Genomic DNA, 19,455 nt, shown 5'->3' on the forward strand with positions numbered 1-19,455 from the left:
GTTACGTGGAACCTGACTGTGACAAGTAGACTGTGGATTTCGATCTCTTCGTGGTATGTAAAGATTTGTAAAATTTTAGTAAATTGCATTAAGAAAAATTTGTAATATTTATGTTTTATTTTTATTGTTAATTATGCATTATTAATTGTCGAATATACCTTGATCAATTTATCTCAAATGGTAATTAGATAAAACTATCCGGAGATAAGTGAGCTAATGAATAATTAGTGATTCTTATTAATGTTCTTCATTAAAAGCACAGAGAATTCACGAACATATTTAGGTTACTCTGAAAAAATTGCATATATAATATCGGAATATTGAATTGTATGGTGAATATGTAATATCAAAGAAAGTTACTATTTTTACAAGTATTAACCTCAACTCAAGGGAGAATTTCTGATACGAGTCCGTGAACCGGGCCAACGTGCCCTCGCGAACTCTCCCCGATAATCGATTCCTCGTTGTACACCGGGCGGCAACGAACCGCACGCTTACATCGGAGGCTCGAAAAGTATTAAGAATGGAACTTCGTTCACACCGTCTGGCTGGCGTCGAAATCAATAATGCCCCAGGTTGAACTGGGTTAATACCACGCTGAACACTTGACCAGAAATTTCGCCTCTTCCTATCCTATTCTCTTCTGTTCTGTTTACTGAACCGTACTGTCTCGATTATACGAATAGTAACGTACAAAGTTACTTTATTATTTAATATTGACCAGCGGTATATCACGAAATATTAAATCGTCTAAATATTTGTTACTCTACTAGGGATCAAAAATTGTATTATGCTATGTAAATCAATAGAAAAATAAGTAGATTAAAGACTCAAAAAGAATAAACGAGTTATTCGATTGTCTACACACTTTATGGTCTGATTAAATTCTGTAATGTAGATTTTATCCTTGCTTTCGTACAAATCTTTTTCTTTCTTCGTACCATACTGCGATTGGCGTTCTTATTTTTCCCTTCTTTCACTCATCTACTCTTCAGTTACCTTTTTTATTTTCTCTATTGGTCCTTCAAACAAGTACCTTTCCTTACCTGTAGGTGTGTACGGAGCTCAAGACACTCCTTCTCCTTCCGCCAAGCCCCTCCTTTTTTCTTTCGACTCGTACACCTTTTTTCCCCGATGCTTTTTCGACTTTCTTCACTTCCGTGGGCAGCCGGGACGTAACGTCGACCGAATAACGCGGTCGCGCTATTACGTCTAAGTGGCTTACCCGCTTAAAGTCCGTCTGGCTAATAAAAAGCGGACGGAATTACAGTGGCCGTCGATTCTGGTTCAAGCTTCGCCGGTGGTCGAGCTTTTTCGACATGGAAACGATCATTCGACGTCGGCCACGATCGAAAAAGCGATTTCGGACATTTCCCAGTTCCTTTTCTTCCTTTCGCTCTAACCTAGCACTGCGTTCTGTTACTCTAAAGCATGGTTATTACTTATTATCGAATTGAATAAATCGATGGTAGACAACGTCGTGTAAATAATTTTAGTAATAGAATTTTCATTTTACCCCGATAGAACTCTCGACAAAGTAACTGAATTCTTGTTCGGTAACGTAGTCGTTATACGCGAAAACAGAATTAATGAAATCCAAATCGCGGGCATCATCGAAAATCCCATTAAATAAGCTTTCGAACGCGAAAGTGATAATTAACCAGGAAGCTGCCTCGGCCGGCGAGTCAGTCATTCTTGATAACGATCACGGACGAGCGCGCGATGTTATCTGCACGTACGGGTAGGCCGCGGTTTCCAATATCTCCTTTTTTTCGCGTCGGATTGTTTCTCGCGGCACGTTCAGCGGGGATATTTAATCCGCGTTAATATCATCGTGGATGCTCGGTTGAATCGGGGCTTGATTGTGGCGGCGCCGATTGTCGAAGCGTACTCGAGCGGTCGATAGAGACGGCGGTGGCGGCGACGGCGGCGGGTTCCGTGGCTGCGCCTCCGCTTTGTTTGCTCCTAACAACCGTAATTATCTTGGCACGACGTTATCTCGCATGAATCATGCTAACCTGATGTAATGTACTTGTTGTTATTTGACGTTGCCATGCGTTTAGGTGCCTCCTTCACGGGCTGTATCATCCGAGACGCGCGAATTGACTCTAATTCCTAGATAAGGCGGTGCGTTGTGATTCAGCCGCCTATCGCGATACGAATCGACCGGGCCCGCGACGCGTAATGGCGTGTCTTCGCCGGGCTTTATGAACCGCTCGCGGAACTATTGGTCGATTTTCTTTCGTTACGCTCAAATGCCTGGTCGTTAATGGTTCCCTTGCAATCGGTAGTTATTGTTATACCGCCACTGTTACAATTTATGGATCGTGCACTGTCCACTGAAGAGAAACGTATCTAGGATGTAATGCAAGACGATGGTTAGTTTATAGTCACGTAATTATGGTTACAGCGTTTTTTAAAGAATTCATTGGATTATTATAATCTGTCCTTTGAAAAGCTTATTGGATCGCAATTTATGTATTTTTTCGAACTTGTGGGATTTTCCTTGTTGAGTTGTTAATCATGTACGATAGAAATACGTAGAATATTATACATCACTAGTAATTAATACAAATTATAGTTTGAAAATTTTAAGTGTAAGAAGAATCAGTTAAATTCATTCAGATAGCGTATTTAGCTTCAGAACTCGGACTGAAACAGAGGTTCGCTCTAAAAGACGGATGAATTGTATTCGTTCAATCGATCGCCGTAACACCGGTGTCGTGTAATAAGATAATCGTTCTAAAATTGGAAGATAATCTCGTGGCGCATGTATCGCGTGGTGACACGTTGTCGTAGATTGATCGGGCGACAGTCGTGTAAATGCAACGGAACACAACTTTTCTTCGGCGCGGTCGCGAGCCTCGACGCCTGAACGTCGCCAGGCGGTGGCAGCGGAAAAACGTGACGCTTGTCTCTCCCGTGTCGATTTTTTTTCTCGCCCCTGTCCCCACCCCCGTGCCGCCTAGATAAATCCTTCAATTACGGACTGGCAAGTCCGTAAATATAGCCGGTGCGCTCCGGTGTTGCTTCGAAAACTTCGTTTCGCCGTCAGGACGACGGCTTTAAGTGATTTATAATCAAAACTGGATTAGGCGGATGGAAAAGCCTTAACTTGGTGCTCGAGGCGAACACTACCGGACGTGGCTGGCAGTGATTTAAAAGTCTCTTAAAACGTGTTAAATAAACGGTTCGCTGAAAAACGCGGACGTTTCTCGCGGGAATAATAACCTCGTCGCGATCCTTTTCTCTGTTTCACCTGTTTTTTTCTCGTTCTCGTTTGCGCGTTCCAAGTTTGTTGTTCAACCCGATTCAGTTTGTGCGCGTTAACGTTTGGAAAAATAGAAATACACCGTGAAACGTCATTCATCCCTTGGAAAAGGGCTCGTCGAAATCTGATTTGAAATAAATTCGAGTAGATGTAAATTCTATGTCATCGTCGTAATCGATATCAATGATAATTAAAATGAGGATACATACAAACAAAATTACGGTCTAGTAAATTTTCCATGAAAATAAAGGGTACAGAGTTTAATCTATATAGGAACTAGAAACTTACACTATAATTTAATAAGAAAGATACACATATAAAATCTTGCATTGCTGTGATCCAATCAAATCGGAGAAAGAAATTAACAAAAAAGGTTTCGGACGTTGTATTCTATACAGCGTTATTCCATTAGCTCAGAGAGCAAACCATTGTTATAAATTTTTGCAATCCTTCTTCGTTGAAGGAAATGGTATTGTTCGACGAAGGAACGAACAGACTGCGAAGGAAATTCGCGGATCGTGATAAATATCTGAACGAAATTCTTTTCCGTGAATCGTAGTGGGGCATCATCATATCCTCGGTGATTTGTTACCCGGTTGTCGAGTGGAGCTGACACGGTGCTGTTTCATACTGATGGAAAACCGTTGTACGAGTTTTCCTGGCAGGACGAAAGGGTCGCGTGGCTCCGTTGACAGGTGGCTGATAACGATATTCCGCGATCCTCGATCTCTATGACGCGCCACCCGCCTCCGTCTGCGGGTTTTGCTTCTGTGTCCTCTTTTTTCCCGTTCTTCTTTTCCTCCTTCTCCCCTTTTTTCACAGGAAACCTCTTACTGAGCATTTTGTAAATAGCCGACCAAATGGCCCATTTTCCTGGCTGCCGGCTCCGTCCTTCGATATCATTCCGAGCGCACCGATTCATCACAAACTGTCACGGTGTCGCGCTGGCTCGATGCATCCTAAATGCAACCGGACACGCTGTTGCTCCTTTTACTTACTGTTTTTCTATGCTCCGTTAACAGTGATTGATGCATTTTTAATGGGGCGCCTCTCATTCTCTTCATCGAATATGAACGCTTTACGGGCTCGTTACATTGAAATTGTTTTCACTGTTGAACTTGTATCGACGGGCCCTGTGAAGTATTTCCATTCTTCTGTGCAGTTTTCTCCAGTTTAATAATGACAGATAAAAGCAACCCTCAAAGAAAACATCAGAAATGTTAAGAAATTCCGTGACACCTAGAAATATTTGTATCATATCAGAATTCTATATAATATTACTCAAAGACTTGTATTTTAATCTTCAGCAATCCATCCATCGCAAAAGTCCCCCTCGCTTAAAAACAAACGTCCAAAAAACGTACCACATGAATCAGGAAACTTGAGTTCGATCGTCGCCTTAAAGAGTTAAAACACCCGGCGACACGCATCTCCACAGCGAATTCTGTCGCGTAGGCATCTGGCCGCATTATTACCGACAGTAGCGCAATTATTTCAGCCCAACAATGTCCTTTGTTCGGCGGCGATGTGTTTGTGGGTCGTGCATTTTCGGCGATCCATTGAGTTTCGTCGCCTCGTGTCCCGGTCGTTCCGACCCTCGTCCCACCGGGGGCCAACGCAGCTCCGCGCCCTACCGAAATCCACCCTTCGCCCCGCTCGTCCCTCGGAGTTTAAGCAGGACGTCGTTGAGTACGGGCTGGGTCGATCCTCTTGGCGAACCCTAAAGCTTCGACGTCCCTTGGGGCTTCGGGACACGATAGAACGCATGGGAGAAACTTAACAGGCATCGAGCTTACCGGGTAGAACCTTGTACAGCAACGCTGCACACCCCTGCCCTTTCCTTTCCCGCATCCGCGACCTGCAACCCCCTGGCGCTCCGAATTCCCTTCCAGGTTCCATCGTTTTCCTTCTCCTTCCAATCTCCTCCGCGCTGCTGCCCTTAAACTATAAGTCTGCCAGGATACTCGGTCCCCCGTCGGTGTTTCTGTTTTCGAGTTTCGACCGGGCTCACCCCCGATTTCAACCCCGAAAACATCTGCCTGCCTCGCCTCGTCCCACGGTAATTCGTTATTTTCTTATTTCGCCTGTCGAAGATTCCGCGCGATTTATTCTTGCCGAATGTTTCGATCGATATACACCGAGTGTTCGGAATTGCTGTGACGAGCGTTGTGTTCTTCGTGTCTGCGTTTCGTTGCGAGTATATAGCGATTTGCGATCGGGAAATGGAGGTGCAATGCAGTGAATGTTCCGGTTGAGTTTGACGATGGTAGTTTATGAACTATTTAATTGATAACGTGATTGTTATTATAATTTCTATATTCCAGCTGAATATTATAAAAATCAAAGAGTAATATAAGTAATACTTCAAGAAAATATGAAAATACTCGGAAATTCATTTCCTTTACGAAACTACACCTTACGATTCGTTGAAACCAGACATTGCATTTCCAGCTTCTACAAAACCGAGAATCATTATTAATTAAACTCCACAGAAATTACCTTTAACGTTGTTACCAAACTCGACCCTCTAACGCAATCTCTGCATCCATAAAGCCTTTACGCAACTCGAGACACGAGTCATCAGAATTCTACGGGGACACGGTCCGGGTCCCCCATCGATGCTCCTGTTTTCATTCTGCGGGGGTCCACTACCCCGATATCAACCCCGAAAATATCTGCAGGCGTGTATCTGCGCGCCGGGCTTTAGAGCAACGGTCTCTTAATCGTAATAAAACGCGGACGCGATATCCCAATGCGTGTGTGGCGACTGACTGGGGAGAGTTCGCGTGGGTTCGAGGCGGTTTAATGACAACGGTAATGGAGTATAGAAATGAGCCCAACGAAAACGACCCGCCCGGGATTTCGAGCGAATGGATACAACGGCATTTATGTTTCATGGAACGTCGGTCCGCCGCGCTTCATTCGAAGAGAGCACGGAACTAGGCTCCGTTTTGCCCCGCGTCAGTGCCGCACCCCGTTTCCAACGCAGTTTCCTGCCGGACCGTACCGCACCGCGGTCTTCCGTTTCCGTGTATTTCGACGGGGTTGGAATTTTTAATGCGGCCGTGCCAAGGGGGCGAGAGAGAGTTCATTTCCGGCACGCCGCCGATTCGAGTTTAATTTCATCGAGTTTGATTCTTTCCCCTGGTCTTCGAGCCCTGCTCGCTCGCCAGCTCGCTTGGTTAATACTCTCCTCTTTCTCCGCGGGAACTTTCCGCCGACTCTTGATTTTTAATAAAAGAACCTTCTGTTTAATTTACGCCTGAAACTTTCCCTTGCCGGGCAACCATCTACCCCGGCCTGCCCACCGTTCCTCCGAAACTTCTTCCATATTCAAGGAAAGAAAGAAGAGGAGGAAGTCTCTATTTTCTGCCGAATGTTCACCACCCGGTATATAGGTGTTCCGGGAGTTGAAGGGTGGGAACTTTGAAATAATTGCACCGGGCGGGAAGAGTATAGTGAGTTTAGTTGGACCCGACTGGTCTGTTGAACTATTGTAACTCAGTTTTCTTTTCCGGCTGTGAGAAGTGTTGTGTAATGTTTGATTGACAGTGCTTGATTTATGATTGCTGGATAATTTTTGTATAAATTGAAATAATATTCCGTTTGACATAATATTTCCGTAATTACAGACACTTGTCACGAACGTATTTCTGACAGTCCTAAAAGCAAAGTAGCAACATTTTATTTCCCGTAGCTCGAATCCTTCGTCTCGCGTAACACGGCCATTTTGAGGAACATTACTGTTGCACAGGTGTTACCACTATTTAAACACACAACTTCAAGCTTACACAGCGTCATGGGGGATTAAACTATGCCCATCGCGCTACACCAGAATCTTTGCATTCCGCTACCATTTTCAATTCCAACGTACCGTCCAATTGCCGGCTCCGGTCGCCATTTGCCTCCGCATTCAAGAGCACATCTAACGCGTTAATTGCTACGAAATGATTCTTCCCGGGTACGAAACAAAGCGGGGAACTCCAGATAAACGCCGAGAGGCGGTGGGGGCGGGGAGCAGGAGAGGACTAGGAAAAAACAAACATAGGGTAGGAAAGGGGTGTCCGCGGGGCGAGTCACGGCATTGGTATGGGGTCCGAGACGCCGTGACGGAATTCATCGTGTCTCGGCGTTGTTGCTCGTACCGTGTCCCGCTCCGTCCTCCTCGTGCCGGCCAGTTTCATCGTTGTCAGTCCTTGTCGCGCACCGTGGGGTAGGTTCATTCTTGCCCTCCTCCTCTTCCACTACGGCTCGGTTAGTTAGAGGACACGCGGCCCTCTCTCTCACGGAGCCCCCTAGAACGTACCCGGTTCTATTTGTCTCTGTCACCGGTAAATGGCCTTTGCCGAGCGGCACGACGACTCCTCCGCTCTTTCGTCCCGTTCCGCCAGCTTTTCCCTTCCTTCTCGGCGTGCGAGCCGGGCTCCGCCGCCGCCGACGCCGCCGCCGTCGCTGCGAGCCGGGGCCTCATCGTGACCGGAAAAATCGGCGAACATCGACACGAACGACGCCACTAGGACGGCCCTGCAGTCTGCTATTTCTCATCGCTATCGGTCCCGTGTCTCGTTTGCTCCTCTTTCCTTCCGTACCCTTCTTCTTCTTTCTCCTCCTACTCTTCTTCTTTTTCTTTGTCTTCTTGTTCTTCCTCGTCCTCTTGCCACCACCCCCTCTGGCCACTCGTTCCGTGAACCTGATCGACTGCTCCCTCCTACAAGACCAATAACGTGGTTTTGCGGTAGGTCGGGTAAACACCGGAATTTCTTGACCGCTTGTTTCGCTGATTGGGACGCCGTGGGTTAGACGACGACGAGTGTTCTCTCGGTGGAGATTCACCTTTAATGTAGGCTCGTTACGGGCACTGTAATGCTCGGGTAAGTGTACCGGTGTGATTTAATTTGTGTGACTTCGCGGCTCTCATGGTGAAGGAGAGTCTCTTGTTAGATGAGGGTTTGGATGTTTTCAATGTTTATGGGATTGAAGAATAGTGGAAGTTTCGCGTTGTAGAGAGGTATTATATGAAGTAGATATTTTTATTTCATCTATCGTCTGGCTTCTTCCTTCCGCGAGGATTCCTTAGCTACATTAATACTCATTGACTATTGATGGTTTCTTCTGATCGTATATATTCACATTCGTTAGAAAGTCAATTAGTGGAAATCATATTTCTAGAAAGTAACCATGTCACGATCATGAACATTAAATTGTTCATTACCCGTTCGAAGGATCTGGGAAATAGTAGTCGTTTCTAAAGGAAAGCGGAAGGAACGAGGTTAGTCTACTCTAGACACGATACTCTTCCGAGGTCGACAGGCTGAAACCGGCCTTAATGACTCTTTAACGAGTTAAACAATCGTTAAGAGTTTAAACAATTTGGACTTTTTAAAACGACCGATTTCCACAGGGTTGCCTCGCGACTGTAGCCGGAATTGCACGGACCCGAACCTTGGTCGCGAAACTTTTCTCTTTCCTGGTCGGTTTGCTCGCCGTTTCGTCCCGTGCGTCTTCCGCCGAAATTAAACCGAAACTAAGTGTCCAGAGATACTGACTAAAGGCGTACAAATCCTCTAGAAACAGGTCACCTCGTTATCTCCTTTGTTCCAAGTAATTTCTGGACCACTGTTATTCCACTCTCGTGGCGGATGCTGTTAAACATTGCCCCTTTGAGACCGTCACGTTCAATCTAATATGTAAATGTCCGCGAGACTGTCGGTATTAGTTTCCTAAACGAATGTGGTATTGAGTCTTTGTTTAATACAAATTTTCTTATAAAAGTTTTGAATATGTACTTTCAGAAAGGGAAATATTATGACGAATCAGTGAAAAGTGTAAGTTTTTTGAGGTAGTTGACACTTGAAGAAGCAAGCAGTTAGCCTGTTACTGATTTAAAAACATCTACAAGTAACGTAAACTAATTTATTAATTCATATATTCTCCTCGAATCTATCTTATTTTTTTCCGGAAACATTGTCGATCATCGGTGCCTCACTATTAAGAGTCCAAAGATTGCCCCGAGTTCATAAACAAGCGCGTCGCGGATATTTCATTAGCGACAGGTTCGGTCCCTGGATTTGGTAATCGGAACAAGCTTAGCCGTCCGAACAACAAAGGGTTTAGCTGAAACTTTCAGGCGATAGAACTTGTACGCCTTCTAATCGCCTTATCCGCGCGACGCCGCTCCCGGGTATCGAAAGCAGCGGCAACCGAAGACCCTGCTGTGTGTGTATCTCTTTAAATTACTTCCCAACTTTTTTCATCCCTCCCGCCACCGCTGCTTTTTTCGTCGCCGACCATTTAGTTAACGAGGAATCAGAGAGTTTCGCGGAGGCTGGGAAAGATTTAAAGGAAGTCGTCGCGAGCTTGCTTCTTTTGGCCGAGACCCGTTATGTCCTCCACGGACTGCCTCTTCCTCTTCGGTTTTTCCTCGTTCAGCGTAGAACCGAAGTCCGACGAAGTTAGTCGCGCGATCGCATTCGTTATAGGGAAGTTTGCTTAAGAAGGCAGTTTGTCTCGAGGCATTTCCCACGTTCGTGCCGCTGCGTTTCCCCCCGCAAGTCGCGAATACACCAGCGTTTCAAGTGCGCACTCGTCGGCTATTGTCGTTCATAACGCCGCGCGGTTCTTCCTCAGAGTCCCCGCCACCTTGTTACGCACTTACCCGGTCGTAAGACTGATAAAAATGTCGCGAAGAAAACGGCTGCAGGTGTAATTACGCCTTTACGCGGAAACTTCCTCCTTCGCAGGGCCCCTTAAAAGTTTACGTCCCCGCGTGGGTACATCTTGTTACGAGTTGAATGTGTTTTACAACATTTAATCAGCCGTTCTATTGTTCGTTAGTATGTTTATTTTAGTTGCGCGCACCCGGAATTAATGGTTCCGAAGATTGCGAGAGATTTTTTTGTATTATCTATTCGAACATTTTTGGTTCTCGGTGGTTGGAAGGAAAAGTGCTAAAAAAATAGCTCGAAGTATAATCACGTGTTTATATAGGATTTTCTTCTGTCACATTTACAAACTTTCTATATTTTTGTCCATAATAATGTTACTGCATTTAAAAAATGATCGTTTTATCAATTTTTTATAAACAGTTCCACTGTTCTCTTGATAAACTCATACTTTCCACATACAATTCTACAGGAGCTTGTACACAATTTTTCAAACTGGATTTCAAACTTTTCACACGCGTTTGAAAATAATTTCTCCTTTATGCTAGGTTCAAACGTACATGTATATTTTCTATTCACATTAACGAGTACTCCGCATCTTCAACAGAACACAATATCTACCGACGTTTCCTTAACTCCGCCGGGCACGCGTACCCGAACTTTTAGCCATTAACCATAGAATCCGCCTTACGAAATATCCGCGGCAGAGAGCAAAGAAAATCCGCATTTGCATGAACAGCAATTACTCCCGAATTCAAATTAACATTTTCCTTTCGCCCCGAGTAACGCCGCGCATTCAAAGGTCCCCTTTTTTTTCAAGCTGGCCGTGGAATCGCCTTGGTTTCTTAATCCGTCAGAAAGGAAACCGAGGGCATCGTAACCGCGGGAACGAGGAAAGAGCGGAGAGAGAGAGAAAGGAATCACGGCCTCCTTAATGCATCCTCTTTTGGTCCCATCCCGTTATCCACCCACGCTCCTCTCTTATTCTTTTTCCTTCATTCGGCGGAAGACGCGGGTCCAGGTTTACCAAACGATCGCATTCGTTACGAGAACCGCTCCTTAAAAACGTAGTTACCCCTTAAGGCGCGCCGGCGCGGCTTGTAACGGGTCCTGCTTCCCTCCGCGCATTTCCCGGCCACCGTAATTTATCCGTTCGGCGAACTATTTAAATTCTTCCCTTCTCGAGCTCGCGGAGCTTCCATTTCTTTAAATCGAGCCGCGATCTCTTTAAAATTCCCGAGGCGTCGCCGCGATCGTTTTTCCTCGCGACCGCCTACCAGCGATCCCCGTAACGAGGAATTGAGGGAACTGGCGATCGCGGCGATCAAACTCTTGGCATGGTTTCAACGCTTAACGGCGTCGTAGATCGACCTTGATTTCACGGGAACCTTCGGAAACACGGGATATTCGTCTTTAGGTATTTCGGCGGTGGGAATCAGGGTCGACACCCCGCCACGCGGACCATTGGGCGACCCCATTCGCCAGACGCGTCCCTGGACGCACATTGGCGTGCAACGCACGAGTTGAACTGCATCACTTGTTCGAACAATTCGATCTCTTTTTCTTTTTACGCGTACTGAGTATTGTGGAACTGTATGGTAGTCAATCGTATGCACATTCTTTGCACTCCACAGTTTTGTACGGTGAATGTTTCTAAGAATATTTAATGTTTCTCGATGAGATGTAGACGACATTCTTTGAAATTGGCCAATGGGAAATTATGTAACTTAAGAAACAATGCTACTTTATTATAATATTGTATTCAAGAGTTGTATACAAAGCTTAATATAGTATACAAGACTTTATAATATTGCTATATTAAATCAGTGACAGAAGTTTTAATAAACGACAGATTCTACTTTCAAGGAATAACTTTTCCCTTTCGCAAATAGATAATATATAGAGTAAATTATACTTAGGAATTTCCACAGGAAACAGAAAAGTAGACTTCTAATTGTTCAATAATTCCCGTACGAAGTAATACACGATAAACCGCGCCCGTTTTTCGCGTAGGTATTAAAGTCAGAGGCGCGTTAAACGCGGCGTGCCCAAATTTCTGGTAGACGAGCGCTCTGTTTTAGCCGTATTTCGACGCGGTCGCCAATATTGCTGGGACGGGATATTCATCGCGCGCTTAAAAACACGGCACAAAGCACAGCGAAGTACAACAAGCGAAGTAAATAAAAGTAAAATCCCCGCATTTCCGTGGAAATGATGAAATATGGGGAGACGTAGGGAAGCGGTATCGAGTGCATCGCGCGCTCGGAAGCCCCGTCGGTTTTCCATTAAAATAAATGTGCATATTAAAGCGGCCGCGCACTTTGTAATTAAAATTAACGCGCGCCGGTCCCCGTCCGATGGCGGGGGAGGGGTCTCGGTGCGCGGTGCAGAAATTATTCCGCGTTCGGGGTGCCGCGTCAGTTCCGCGTACCGTTTCAGACGATATGGAACCGACCAGACACATTAGCTTCGCGGAGAATAAATAGCCAATTGTCATTCATACCTTCCGGCTTTTGTAATTTCGCGCGCTGGAAACCACGAGCGGGAACTATGCAGAGCGTAGGGAAACAATTGAAATACACGAGCATGTTTATTAAGATTGTTTTTGCTTCTTCGTTTTTATCGGGAGTCAATGTTTATGATACCTCACGCGTGCACGGTAGTTTATAATATTTATGATACACTCGAATGTACAAAAAGTGATTGAAGTAATAATGGAAATGATATCAGTAAAACTTTTATTTCAGTTTTACATATAATGAGTCTTCCGATGGAACATATTCCGTGTACCGTGACTGAATATTAATAGTCCTTAATCAAAACGTCATACGTGACAAATCGCTTCAGTAGTTCTTACGTTCATTACACTTTTGTTGCCTGTGATATTAATCTTTCCACCCTACACATTTTTACCCAACCAACTTTTTACACCAATGTAACTCATTCGTTCAGAATACCATCGAGCACAAATCACTTCGACTCCATTCCCATCCTCTCATCCTCTCCATTTCATTCATTCCAATCTACTGATCCGTCTAACTCATTCCTCAAACTTCGACTCGCTCTATACTCGGCACCCTTCGACCCGACTCTCGCTCAATCCGTTTCCAAACCGTTGGATCTCGTCCTTCACCGAGCAACATAATCGAAGAAAATCAACAGTCCTCCCTGTACTCTGCGACAAGCAACAGTAATTAATCCCTTTGCTCGAAGTTGCTTCAGCTCCGGCCGTGTCGAGGAAGCTTTCTCCTTTTTTCATTTCGCGTTTTCGAGGGAGGCATGTCGGTACGATTAATCCCAGAAATTGTCGTGTCCCTCTGGCTGGCCAGTTCGCTCGTAAACACGCTAATTAAAGTGTCGTTTCACGGCCGTTTGATTTTCCCGTGGCAACGGAGAGAAACGCCGCCGCCACGGCCATCCTCCCCCTTTGCGCCCGTCCTCTGCCAACGTCCCCGCTCTTCGCGCCGCGTGCTGCTCTGTCGCGACCTGTCTCAGTTAGATCGGTAATACCACGGTGTAAACTGTCGGCAATTAAGACGGCGTTAATTACGGCTTTAACCTACATCGGGAGCCGGGCGTGTGTCGCATTCTCCTCGTCCCCCGTGCACAATGAGAGCCCGCAAAGAAATGCACGCGTGCGCTCATCAGATAGGAGCCTCCTGGCCGGAGAGAGCGGCCATCTTTCCTTTCGATCTCTCTTCTCCCGCGAAACGCGTGGCGGATACGCGAGGAACGTCTACCGTCGGCTTTCCTGCACACGCACAAGCTAATACACACCTTTTGTAACGCGTTTCGCCGCTGCTTTTCCTTCGCGGTTCCTGGATGCATCTCGATAGCCGCGAGATTCCCGTGTCCGCTCGGCCATCGCGTGTTCCTCGGATTTGCGTAAAAGACCGTGTTCGTCTTTATCTCTTTGTATTTACACGAGGGAGCTCGGTTTACTAGCAGTTCGTATCGATACGGAAAGTAAATGGTGTTTAATGGACGGCTGTTCGCGTGAAGGTGTAATTGGGGCGATTAGATTTTATGGGGATGCAATCGGTTCGCGTTTTGAACGAACCGCGTTCAAGTTACCGTGGATTTTTTTGTTTATCGATGTTTGTTTGGATTGCGTAAGAAATATAAATTTGTAATGTGTAGAAAAATTGAGCACTGAATTAATATTTATGTTTGATTTTGTTTTGAATATAGTAGGTTTTGTGACGTACATTTGTACGTTTTGCGTATTAATCCTTATGGTTTGATTACTACTGCTTGTCAAAGTAATAAGGATTAAACAATCAGTAGCTGTTCATTAAAATAATCCATCCCGAAACACTTTGCGTGAAAGCATCAAGAGTTTCTCAAAAAATTAATTAAACACGATCATCATTCGCACTATATCGATTAAATGAAAACAGAACACATAATTTCTTCCAATACGCGTGATTCTCACAGAAATCACTTTATTATTCACGATTTCCTAACCAGGGAGAAAGTCATAAGGCAAGGGGTTAAATAAAATACCTACTCTACGGACCCCTATATATTCTTATTTCCATTACACCCCGTATATTTAATAATTACGACAGCCGGAGAGAGTGGGAGAGAGGGAACGAGGGGAGTATTTGAAATTACAGAGTTCCCATTTCCACCGTTCCTCCTCGCACACACTGAAATTGACGTCTGTCGGGGCTGCCTTCAGCTCAACGTGCCCCAAGATGAGCGTCGGAAAATAAGGAAAGGTCTTTTTCTTGTTGCGATCGAATGCGTTACCCTCCGTCGCGATAAGAAACGAAGAATACGTTTTCTTCGGTCCCTGCGTCTGCCTCTCCGTCCCTTTCGGTTTCAGATTTTTTTCGCTCCCTCTCCTCCTAGTTATCTGCCATGCACGCACACGCGGAAGCGGGCGCGCGCGCGCGCATTTCCGAGTAAAAGTTGGCCGTTTCATTTCGTTAAGAGGAGTATGGGCGTTAGGGGCCGATTCAAAGGCACCTGGTTCCCGTAGTCGATAAATTGTCAGGCACCTCCCCTTCGTTCTCACTTCCATGCTTTTCTTTCCCGTTCATTGACTTTTATGAAGTCCTGCGCGACCTGTCCGACCACGAGGCATTTCCGATCGCGGCGGAGCAATTATGACGGGTAATGTCCCTTCTGGCGCGTGCACCGACAGACTCCGCGTCCCGTTTCCTGTTCCGCCATTCTTCTTCGTCGAAATACTTTTATTCCCCTCCCACGGTTGGAAGTGATTGAAATACGCTCCGCAGGAAAGTATTAAAAGTATTTACTTTTCTCGATACATCGATCGCTGCGGCTCCGTGTTTGCAGAGATTCTTTGTTGGCCTGGAAAGTTCCTTTTGAAAAGCTGGAACGCAATTTTCTGGAGCATTTGTCCCTTCTGTGTAGAGACTTGGGAATTTTGTTTATTTTGTTTACCGTTACGTGGTTGGAATTTCGTTCTTGATTGGAAGTTGTGGCAGTTTCGTTTGTAAAGAGATAGTGAATGTTATGAGGTAGCGGAATTTCACGTTTGGAATACTGGATTGTATGTAGAAAACTGGGCGCTGAACGTGTTGGGTTTTGTGGTTCTTACATGTTCTATTTGCGGTGTTCGAATTTAGTAAAAGCCGTAGTGGTATTTATCATAATAGGACTACAAATTTTACGCATTCATGGAATATTAACGTTTACCCGAAGCTGGTAACGCTTTTACTTTATTTTCGACTCGAGACGCGATTTTAACTCGTAAAGGGGATGTTTTAAGGAAGATGAAAATTTACGTTGAGTATTCACGGTGTATAATTACAATTATTACGTTACCCTTGGATTATGAAACTTTACCCAACTTCACACTTTTATGGAATAATTTACGGCCACGGTAATTGTGCAGAAGTTTCCCTTCCTTATGGAAGGACTCGCCATCGTTTCAAATGTAACGGAAAAAAGGAGCACCGCTGAAACTCCATCAAGATTTTCCCCCCGACGTGTTTTTCACAGTTGTAAACAGCATAACTGCACGAAGTCCGCGGTGTATCTAATTATTATAGATCGCGGTAAGAATCTCTCGATACGCGCAAGAAAAATCGCAGGAATTTATGATTTCATCTGGTAATTAAACTTGTTCGTCTGATAAGCGTCTCGAATCACTGGTAGCCACGTTAAATAGACCCTCTAATGCTAGTCATAATTATTTTATCTTTTCGAAAGAAAACGCTGCGATCGCTCCGATGGAATCCGATAACGCTCTGGAAAGATGTTTAACGAGCGGGTATATTACATTCCTCGGGGAATATGAGTTCACGGTTAACCCATTTACGTACTTATTTCGAATTCACGCTAAGTCTTCGCGTGTGCGATCGTTCGATTTGCCTTGGGTTTGAAACGATAATCGGAGCAATTATTCTGTGGCAGGCGGTGTTTCGTGTGCAGAGTGTCGTTGGCCTGCCACTGACTCGCCATTAACGTTGAACACCTGCACAGTAACGCTAAAAATTGTCTTTGTTCGTGAAAGCATCGCTACTGTTCGTGTTAACTTGAAGCTGATCTATCCTCGACCACATCGTACAACGTGCGATAATGATTTACGAGCCATCGAAATACAGGAATTTTGCTTTGATGAACAGTTTAGTGTTTTGACCGATGTATGTTTTAGCAATCAGGAAATTGCTCTGAATGATACAATAAATAGGAGGTATAAGATAAGAATTGATAAGAAAATTAGTAGATGTTTATAAATGTTCGTGGCGCATTCTCCTAGTTGAGAAACTTATTCAGGTCGTAATATGGCATAGTTCGTAAGTTCGTGCGTATATGATAATGAGAAGGAATGCGTGAAATTAACACTTTATGCTTCATACTTCGTAAACCCGTGCGAGGCACTCTTTCCTTCCTGTTCTTTCGCTGCCGTGGAACGCAGAATGAAGCAACAGACAAACGTTTCACGCTTCGTTTTATTACTTCATAAAATTCTGAAGTGCAGCAGACGGGCTCTAAGGAAAATCAGGGGCGCGTGTAAAGGTTCCTTTCTTTTTGTTTAGGGAACGGCTTCTGTTATATAGGAATCACTGTTCCGTGTAGGTGAATGCATACAAACGATCACGATGAAAATGAAATTCCTAAACATAACGTGCTAATTAATGCTCCATAGTTCCGTACGTTCTTGCGCGTACTTTCTTTTATCTTCCATACGTGCGAGCCGAAGAAATGCTCGATCGTTCCGCGCTATAATTCTCCGTGCAGAATCGAATGTAAACAGTACATAGGTTGTTTGATAAATTTCGACTTTAATTTGTTCTTCTTTCATTTTCCGAAACAATACTTTTCTTTTCATTATGGAATACAGTTAATTTCATAGATTTCTTTCATTCACAGAATTTACTGAATGAATCATATACAACGAAACGTTAATGCTTAACCGAAGCACGTGATGTTTCCACCTTAATTTTATATTCAGGGGGTTATGTTTTATAAAACAACTGCTTCGATGAAATGAGAATTTACTTAAAAATTTACGATCTACTTTAAAATAAGAATCTAATTAACCACTTGCCTTACGATTTCTTTCTGAATTAAGATCGTTCTGACTACTTTGTCATTAATAATTTATTGAGAATAAGAAAAAATTCCAGTCTTATTTTATGTCAACGTATGATTCAAGGTATAATCATTGATAGCAGAGGAATAATATGTATTTTGCATTTAAATAAATTGAATAATATTTGTTCGTTAAATTTTATTTGAAATTTTTACCTCAAAAACACTTCTGCAAATGCAATGAATACATAATCTAATACACAGACTCCTAATTCTATGCGTCGTGCATATTCATAATTTAATCCTGAAACATTTTCACCGCGCGAAATTATCCAGCTGTAAGAGATTTTCAGTGTATCTCCTTCCATGGTAAACATGTCTCGGCATTAAATCGCTTGTAGCGTGGACGGCAAATGAAACAGAACGAAAATACCGTTACTCTACGAAAATGCACGATCTAAACCTTGCGTTTCTCTGTTACAGGTCTGGGCGAGGCTCGAGGAAGACGCCTCCGCGAAGATCCCCCGCGCGACAGGGAAGGAGGAAGCGGCGAGATACACCGTGGTCGTCCCGTAGCGTAGGAAGTAGAGTAGAAAGATGCTAGTCTTCCCGGGCGTCGAGGCGTCGTCGGCCAGGACGAGATCGTCGATGGTGTCGCACGAACGCCAGCTCCGTCTGGTCCTGTCGATTCTGGTGCTGTTGTCCCCCCGGCTCCCGGTCCTATCAACCTCCTCCGACATAGTACAAAAGTTCCACGACCCGGAGGTGAAGCATATGAACCATCTGGTGGTGGACAAGAACACCGGTCGGCTATACGTGGGCGCGGTGAACCGGCTCTATCAGCTTTCGCCGGACTTGGGTCTGGTGGTGAAAGAAGTGACCGGGCCGAAGGGCGACTCGACCGCTTGTTCGATGATCAACTGTCCCCAGGAGACGCCAACCCGGCCGGTCGACAACGTGAACAAGGCGTTGGTGATCGACTACACGACCAGCCGGCTGATCTCTTGCGGCATAGTGTCACAAGGCACCTGCCGCGTTAGGAATCTCCACAACATCTCGGACATCCTTCAAGAGGTGAAGGAGGCAGTGGTCGCGAACAACGCGACCGCTTCGACGGTGGCGTTCATCGCGCCTGGGCCGCCGAATCCGCCTGTCACCCAGGTGATGTATGTGGGTGCGACCTACACCGGCAACTCGCCGTATCGGTCCGAAGTGCCAGCGGTCAGCTCCAGATCGTTGGATAAAGATAGGATGCTGAACATCGCGGAGGCCGCGGTCACTACCGGCACAAGGATGTATGTGAACTCTCTGTCCCGGGAGAGGTATCGGATCAACTACGTGTACGGGTTCAGCAGCGGCGGGTTTAGTTACTTCATGACCACGCAGATGAAGAACACCGAGACCGCGATCTATATGTCGAAGCTGGTGCGGGTGTGCCAGGACGATCAGCATTACTACTCGTTCACCGAGATACCGATCAACTGCACCAACGAGGGGATCAATTACAACCTGGTCCAAGCGGCATACGTCGGCAAGGCCGGCTCGGTCCTGGCCGAGAACCTGGGGATCACCGCGCAGGAGGACGTTCTGTTCGCGGTGTTCTCGCAGAGCGAATTGCCGAGCAACGATATTCCTCTGCCGCTTTCCGCGCTGTGTGTGTACTCGTTAAAGGCTATCAGGAGGAAGTTCATGACCAATATACAGAAGTGCTTCAGCGGTTTGGGACACCGGGGACTGGACTACGTGTCGCCGAGTCACAAGTGCATCTCAACGGTAAGCGATGTTCAGGCTTCCTTTCTCGTTTTTCTATTTTTTCGTTCTATTGTCTTCGTTCGCAAGGAAGTTACCGTTGTTTTTGGTACCATGAACGGCCACAGTTGCGCATTGTTCGTGCCGTGTGGTTCCGGTAGCAATGCGCGCTCGGTGGAAAGTACTTTTCGAACGGCAACGCGCATTTACTTCTCAGTTCTTTTGTCGGTTAACGTTTGAACGATCGCAGATTGTTTCTGT

General features: G+C 45.3%; 1 protein-coding gene across 1 annotated transcript in view; it reads left to right on the forward strand.

The window, feature by feature from the left end:
• Positions 1–19,455, forward strand: part of PlexA (plexin A) — a 316,934-nt gene that overhangs the window by 24,278 nt on the left and 273,201 nt on the right. Inside the window, exon 2 of the mRNA XM_076374489.1 lies at positions 17,929–19,218. Coding sequence (XP_076230604.1) covers positions 18,043–19,218 — 1,176 coding nt within the window. The 5' untranslated portion in view covers positions 17,929–18,042. The remainder of the gene's footprint in view (positions 1–17,928; positions 19,219–19,455) is intronic.

Source organism: Nomia melanderi, chromosome 2, assembly GCF_051020985.1.
Source record: "Nomia melanderi isolate GNS246 chromosome 2, iyNomMela1, whole genome shotgun sequence".
Lineage (NCBI taxonomy): Eukaryota > Metazoa > Arthropoda > Insecta > Hymenoptera > Halictidae > Nomia > Nomia melanderi.